Source organism: Artibeus jamaicensis, unplaced genomic scaffold, assembly GCF_021234435.1.
Source record: "Artibeus jamaicensis isolate MK-2021 breed Jamaican fruit bat unplaced genomic scaffold, CSHL_Jam_final scaffold_754, whole genome shotgun sequence".
In the NCBI taxonomy this organism is placed as follows: domain Eukaryota; kingdom Metazoa; phylum Chordata; class Mammalia; order Chiroptera; family Phyllostomidae; genus Artibeus; species Artibeus jamaicensis.
The window spans coordinates 7,271,082-7,278,811 of NW_026522054.1; the positions used below are offsets into that span (position 1 = coordinate 7,271,082).

A 7,730-nucleotide genomic window follows, 5' to 3' on the forward strand; every position below is an offset into this window, starting at 1 on the left:
CCGCACAGGAAACAGGGGCAGGCACGGGGAGCGATTCACACGAGGTCCACCCTGGGCAGCGGCAGATGCACGGGGCGCAGAGGAGCCAGAGCCAGACGTCTGTGGGGCGTCGGGGTGACGGTGCAGGGCACTCGTGGTCAGGAAGGTGACCTGATGCGGGGACAGCCTCGGCAAAGGACAAACGAACTTACCTTTCCTTCCTCCACACGTGGGCCCAGGAGCAGGCAGCCTCTCCAGAGAAGTCCGTCTGTGATTGGCGTTGATATCTGGCCACTGTCCCACGGCATCTTGGACTTCTCACCCCTAACTCCACGCTGGTAGCCGCTGCGCCTCAGAGCACAGTCTCGTGACCTCACGCAGCCGTGACCTCACGCAGCCGTGCGGGACTCCCCTGCACCCTAACCGCAGGCACGCTGCCTGAGTCGCTGACGCCTACTCTGCATCTGCAAGTGTCTGCCTGGCCCAGCCCTGCCCTCCTGACACCTGCGCTGCCGCGACTTCACAGCCCCTCGCTGGGCCCTGCTTCTGTGCAGCCGCCCTCCTCCGCCCTCCTCCTTCGTGACAACCTCCCTGCGGCAAAGGGTGTTGTGCCTGGAACTGAGACGCTGGAATGTGATTTAAAATGAAACATCCACAGGCTTCTCTCTGGAGAGACATACGGTGCGGCCAACCCCACTTCGGGACGTGTCTAACCCCAGTAAGACGTGTCCTGACCTACATGTTAAATGTCTCTTCTTCCACACAGGCACCCCAAACACAGTCAACCGGTTTTCAAACACACCTGGGGACGTGAAGCACGTCAGTGTAAGAAAAGCACAGAAACACCAGTCCCCGCACGGCCGGGTGCACCAGACGTGAATATTTAATGAAGTGTCGTTCGCAGAGAACCTGAAAGGTGTGGCTGGGGACGAAGTGACACCGCCTTTGTCCGGTTTTGTGGTTAACAGGTCTTTTATTGGTAGTAAACTAGGGCAAACAATCAGAGTAATACATATGCAGTTCTCAGTACACACAGGAAAAGTTATTAAAGAAATTCAAAACCTGCGGGGAACTAAACGCCGGAGGGAAACCACACACCTTAAGGTCCAGCGGTGAGGTGCTGCCCGCCCTTCGTGGCGGCCTGCGCTCTGTCCCCAACAGAGCCGAACCGCACTTACCAAAACGAGAAACAGACTTTCGGAACCGAGTGTACTTAGGAGGATTAATTAAACACATTTTCTAAGCATCTTGCAGTGACAAGTAGGTGACTCTTGGCTGGGAAAGCACACTTAGGGAGGAAGGAAGGGGGGTAACTAGTTTTCTGAAACCACTGCAATAATTTCTTGTCTTCCAAACACTGCTTCGTAACAGAAGTGTCGCACGCTCGCACAACGTCCCTCCTCCGTGCAGGAGCCCGCGCCAGGCCGGTCACACAACGGGACGGCAAACACACAGTGGCACTCTCCCGGCGTCGGAGGAGCACAAGGGACCGCGACGTCACCAAAGTACATAAAAGCTCATTGGCATCAACACCAAAGTACATTAAAAATACACTCGGGAAAAAATACAATGGCTAAAAAGTGGTTCAGGCAGAGCCACTGCCGCCCATGGATTCCGATGGCAATTCGGGTGGGAAGCGGGCTCTGATGCCCTTCCGAGACCCCGGCCAAGGCCACTGACGCCCTTCAGAGGAGGTCACAGGCCGCAGCTCCAGAGCGCTTCTGATGTCACTGCCAAAGGCAGGCACCCCCTCCCGTCAGCTGCGTCACAGTGGGCGTCACAGCTGATTAGTTAGTACCTGCAGCTCCAAGGAAGTGCAGCTGTTATTATACACAAAATCTGTGTATGTTTGTTATTTGTTTTAAAGTGGGGGTTCTGGGTGTTTATCTTACTATGTAGTATTTGGATGCCATAGGCATATGAAATGCATAATGAATTACCTACTGGAATGTAACTCATTCTAAAATTTAAACTGTCAAGACAGGAAGAGAAAACAAGGCCCAGACCTCTCAGAAAGAGGGCAGGTTAAGAACAGAAACAAGAAAACAAAAACCCCAGAAGTGTGGGTGACCTATAGTAACGTAAACAAGAGGACAGTGTCTGCAGGGTATATATAGTTAACAACACCCCCCCCCCCAAAACTCAAAGAACCATGTGACCCCAACTCGGCTGCTAACACTGGAGCCCACCACCGGGGCTGACGCCGCGCTCCGCCTCAGCCGACCCGGGGGGGCACTGCAGCCTCGCTGCCGTGGGGACGAGGAGAGGGCGCTCTTTCTCTTCTCCTTCTATTAAAGCTATCGTTCCAGGCTGTGACCAAAGGTCCGAGAGTGTTTGTTCTACCAGGCTGGAATGAACGTGGTTTGGAAGTTCAGAGGACATTTAAAAGCTGCAAGAGAACATAGGTAGCCAACTTCTCAGAATTTTGGACCAGCCCAGATGGAGACAGCAATCTGAAATGTTTCCGATCCCTTACTTACATGGTGACACGCACACCATACTATCTGTAAATTGGACATTCCGTTACAGTGATAACGTACAGAATTCCCATGCGTTATTACACTTTCCTGAGAGTAAAGCAATTAGAATAACCTTAATCCTAGCAACAAAGTTTTTTTGTGTTTTTTCCTTTTGTTTTTTTGTAGGATTTTTTTGTTTTTTATTTTTTTTATTTTTTTGCATTTAAAACTTTTGGGCTATTCCCTGACCACCTATACATGTAAATTTGATTGCTAAACATTGTCACTTTGAATGTCAAACTATTTTTAATCTATCGATTTTGATTAAAAATCATAATAGAAACAGCTAAAATCACACTAACAAAATAAACTAAATGTGAAAAGTTGCATTGAAAGGGCATTACATTATTCTCATAGGATCGTGTACAAACATTCCAATGGCAGTGTTCTCGAAACAAAACAGAACGACACCAGAAGGCCTCCAGCCGGGCCCTGGGGCCCTTACCTGTAACTCTGGCTGGTGGGCGTCTTGACTCTCGCACCACATGGCTCACTGACATCAGACATCACGTTTGTGTACCCTGAGAAATCGGACACTGAAGTCCTGCCTCTATGGTCCACTTCCCCATTAGAGTTGCTGACGAAGGTCATTGGCACCCTGCTGCCCGACTTGAACTGAGAGCCGAACGCCTGTGCGAAGTTCTCGATCTGGTACGTCGTCCTGGGCTCCACGTCCTTCTGAGGGTCCATCTGGCTCGCTAACTCCTGAGACGGGATCTGAAAGCTGGTTGAGGACTCCAAGTTCTTCTGCTGCTCCTTCTGGCCGGTCAGTTTCTGAGACGAGGGCTGGAAGGCCGGCGAAGTCTCCAGGCTCTTCTGAGAATCGATCAGGTCATCCAGCTCCTGAGAAGGTGTCAACTGCTGGTGGGCAGCGTCCAGAGCAGACAGGTACAGACCTGGCTGAGAGCCGAACAGCATCCCAAAAGGAGGCTTTGGCAACGAAGATGGCAACACTGAGGTAACAGATTGGCCAAAACCACACTCCAAAGGAGACGTAGTGTATATCTGTTTTTCTGGGAATAAAGTGTGGTTGTGGAGAGGTGAGGACAAACTGACAAACTGGAAACCATGTCCAAGAGTAAAACCTGCATTCGTGGACTTCTCGAAAGCCTGCTGGAGGTATTTGGAGTATTCTTGCAACATGCTTGCCTTGTCGCTGGAAGGGGTCTGTGTGCCTGGGCTCAAGTTCTCTTCTGGAACCAGCTCTGAGTGTTCTCCTGAGGTGTGTAAATCCACGCGTGGTTCGCTTATGTTGAAAGGATCCTCCTTCTGGCCCTCCGACTTGCTGGAGTACTGATCCAGAATGCTCTGCAACACCTCGTCGGGAATGCCAGACTTGTCGTGACAGGACTTGATCTCAGCGTTGAGCGCCGAGGAGTCAATGAGCGACAGGGGGGCCTCACTGTCCAGGACACTGGCCCCCGCAGCCTGGATGACAGACTGCTGGGAGACCATGTGTCCCACGTTGATCGAGAAGGCACTGTTGCTGGTGGCAGTTGGCAAGTATCTTCGTTTCTTTGAAAACTGCATGGCATCGTCGTAATTGCTGTTCATCTGGCCTGGTTTGCCGCCCGCACCCTGGAGAAGGCTGATGGTCTCCACGCCGGCACTGGATGCCATGCCGAGAGGGCCGCTGGGCTTCCCAGACAAGGACTTCTGTCCAACGATGTCTGGCAATGGCGAGACAAAGTTCAGGTAGTTTTTGTCTGTGTTCTTCCTGCTTCCTTTCTTAAAGATGAGTTTTGGCACCCTTTTCTGAAGCTCATCAATACCGCTGCCCAAGATGCTGCCGCTGGAAGACATGGCAGGCATCTCCACGGAGTACGTCTGCATGCTCACGCTGTTTGCAAGCTGCGAGTCGCCTGCTTTGCCAGCCTTGTGTTCCTTGCTCTCAGCAGCTCCGCTCTTGGACTTCGTCTTCCTCCTTGAGGAGCTGCTGTTTCCCTGAGACAGCACAGCCAGGGTTCCCACATTGCTATGGTTTGAGGAGCCAGGGTCTGCACTGGGGGCTCCCTTAGCTATGGCTTCCCCACACGTGCGCCTGTGTTTCAGCAGTCTATCAGTCCTGGAAAAATACTGCTGGCAGGTGTCACACTTATATGGCTTTTCTCCACTGTGCGTCCTCTTGTGTCTCTCCATGTGGTACTTCTGGATGAACTTCATGCTGCACTGGTCACAGCCGAACGGCTTCTCCCGGCTGTGGATCTTCTCGTGGCGCTGCAGGAGGTACTTCTGGATGAAGCCCATGCTGCACTGGCCACACTGGAAGGGCCTCTCCCCGGTGTGAATGAGGACATGTCTGCGCAGGTGGTAGGAGCTCCGGAAGGCCGCGCTGCAGTGGTCGCAGATATGAGGTTTCTGGCTTGGGGACAGGACCGCGCCTTCTCCGTCTCCCACCAAAGACGGCTTGGAGGATGCGCTGGGCTTCCTCTTGGCTTTGATTCCCTGAGATTCTGGCTTTGGCCTCTTTGCCTTCTTGACGTTCGTGTCGTGCTTTGGCTCCTCGCCGCCACCGCCGAGCAGGGCATCGCGGTGCTGTGGAGCCTGCGGCTGCTGGTGCAGGACACTGAGGTCCTGGATGACGCCGGGGCCGCCCCCCTCGCCGCCGCCACCCAGGCCCGGGGCCCGGTCCTCGGCGCCCGCGAACAGCCCCCCATAGTGGTGGTGCTGCTCGTCTGGATCGGCCGGCTTCTCCTGCTTGATGCTGACCAAGGGCTGCAGGAAGCCCCAGGAGGCCCGCGGCGCCGGGAAGGCCGCGCCGGAGGCCGCCGGCTCCTTCTTGAAAGTCATGTCCGGGGCCGGCGGCGGGGGCGGCTCGGCCGGGGCCGCGGGGGGGGCGAGCACGCACTGCGGGGGAGGGGCGGCCGGGCCGGCCGGCCGGGCGAAGCTGGCGACCGGGGGCAGCCGGTGGTTGAACATGACCAGGCTCTGCGGGAAGCTGGGCTCCATCTCTGCCCGCCTGCCGGAGCCTCCGCTCAGGAACCCGCCGCCGACTCGCATGCCCCGGAGAAGGCCTGGCTGCGGAGGGAGAGGGGGACGGAGAGGCGGTGGGGCCGGGCCGCGGGACCCCAAGCCCCGCCGCCGCCCGCACTGCGGCCTGCGGCGCGCGCGCACCGCCTGCCCCACTCCCGGCCCGCCCGACCCGCGCCGCCCCCGCCCGCACTTACGGTCTCGCCGCCGCGCCGCCGCCGCCGCCGCCGCCGCCTCCGGTTAATAAAAATAACGCCGTCCTCTCCACAATGGAATTAAAAGCCTCCCCCGCACTGCGCAGGCGCGGCGCGGGGTCTGCCGGGAGTGGCCGGCCCGGCAGAGGGGAGCGCAACGCGGACAGCGCGCAGGCGCCGCCGCTTCCGCCCGGCCCGCCTGTCAATCACGGCAGCGGTTGGGCGCTGGGGCTGCCCGGAGATGGAGGGGCGGGGCCTAGGGGGACCCTCCAAGAAGATGCCTCCGTGGCAGACAGACCTGATTGGTGGGTGGCGGTGAAGGACAGGACGTGGGGAGGGCCTGTGAAGGCGGCGCTCTGGAGGAGGACCCCCGGGGGCGGGAGGTCCGGCGGGCGGGGCTCGGGGCAGCCTGTGGGTGGGGGGTGGAAACTGAGGCCTGCGCGCCTGCCGCGCTCCATTTTACAGTTTGCAGTCCAGGTATCCAATCAAAGTCCAGACCCACCAGGGCTCCCCCCGGGGCGCTGCTGACGCCACCTAGAAGCCTTCAACCCCAGACACCCGGCATTTATTCAGTCACGTGGCTGGTGTTCTAGTGTGGGGACCCTTTCCAATGGGCGCACATCCTTTGCCTTTGCAGGAAAAGCCTACTTGGAAACCGCAATAGAGGTACCGTTGCAAAAAAAAAAAAAAAAAAAGTTGTCTTTCTGCCAACCTACCTGAAGGCTACAGGAAAAGGAACCGGCGTGAGCCAGGTGCAGCAGCCATGTGAAACACGCCCACGTGCGGATTCATCCTCGGTTTAAATCCCACACCTGCTCTGTCGGCCTGGGGAGTGTGTCTGCCGGGTTACCCGGCCGCCTGGCCTGTGTGTGACTCGTGAACACTGGCCCCTGGGCCCTCCCTGAAGGTCTCTGCGGGGATCCACTCTGTCCTTCCCCGGATTAGACTTCTGAGAAGCGGGACCAGGAGATGGGACCAGGAGATGCAGAATAGGGACCGTGACAAAGTAGCGTCTTAAAATCAAAGCTAGATCATCAAAATCAGACATCACCCCCTAAGGGTCACAAAGCGCTCACTCTCACACCAAGCCTGCAGAAGTCTAATCCAGCAACTTTCCTCATAGAGTGTAAGTCCCTGAAATTTTTTTCATAAAAGAGAACGATAACAATAATTTATTGACATAGCATATTCTCTTCATGACACGACCAGTGCGTTTTTATCACAGTATTTGTAGCTAAATCACTTCTCATAATTCAGTAATAAATGACTTCCCTGAGAAATTTCACCACCGGAACCATCAAGATTATTAACGGATCCTCATGGGCCTCTCTCTGAGCCTACTCAAAAACTTAAAAGACAGTAGTTAATGAGCATTGTGAGATAAGAAATATTAGCATTTTTCTAGCTCCATGCAGCTGCACACAAGCATTCTGCCCCTGGCACCATGCGGCTTGAATACTGTCGGGTGTAGTTAAGTGTTAAAAGAAAGACTGGGAACTCAGGAACTCCAGGCAGCGGTAAAATATGAGTCAGTGCCTTTGAGAAATGAGGCTGTGCCCCCATCGCAGGCGTCAGTGTTTAATGGTGAGCCGGGTGCGGAGAAGCTGGTCCAAGCGTGAAGGGCAGTCGGACACTCCTATGAAGCGCCAACTTTGTTCCTCAGTTATCAAGATAAGAAACCTGTCACTTCCCTCATTCACTCTGTCAGCCTTGAGGCACTCCGAGCAGACTTACCTCCGTGTCGCACACCCCATATATCAGGAAGATGGAGAGACCCTGTAAAAGAAAATGCAGGGGGAGAGCTGTTAACGCTAATCATTTCCGCAGCAGAAACACCTGAAATAAACTTTCCTGGGAACAGACAAAAGAAGACACACTTCATCAAGGTCAATTTTCTTTCCTATTTTTCAGCATTAGCAGCTGTACCTTGAGCATCTGTAAGATAACACACCCGTTTACAGCGCCGGTGCTGTTCCATTGCTTAGAAAGAGAAACCAAAATGCCACGCCGGGTGCATAGAATCATCAGGATTCCGGTCTCTGGAAGATAAGCTGGATATGGAAAAAAA

At 55.0% G+C, this 7,730-nt stretch overlaps 1 protein-coding gene across 3 annotated transcripts; it reads right to left on the bottom strand.

Annotated features, from left to right (window-relative positions):
• Nucleotides 1–891: 891 nt before the first annotated feature.
• On the bottom strand, nucleotides 892–5,798 carry ZNF281 (zinc finger protein 281). Of its 3 annotated transcripts, none has more exons than XM_037161007.2 (3): nucleotides 5,666–5,798; nucleotides 2,944–5,512; nucleotides 892–2,368 (listed from the first exon to the last, which is right to left on the bottom strand). In XM_037161007.2, the coding sequence occupies exons 2-3, from the start codon at nucleotides 5,496–5,498 to the stop codon at nucleotides 2,362–2,364; spliced, it is 2,562 nt and encodes an 853-aa protein (XP_037016902.2). In that variant the 5' UTR covers nucleotides 5,499–5,512; nucleotides 5,666–5,798; the 3' UTR covers nucleotides 892–2,361. The 3 variants fall into 3 exon arrangements, with proteins under 3 accessions (XP_037016902.2, XP_037016903.2, XP_037016901.2); XM_037161006.2 differs by having other exon boundaries at nucleotides 893–2,368; nucleotides 2,944–5,516; XM_037161008.2 differs by having other exon boundaries at nucleotides 892–5,516; nucleotides 5,666–5,797.
• Nucleotides 5,799–7,730: the final 1,932 nt, after the last annotated feature.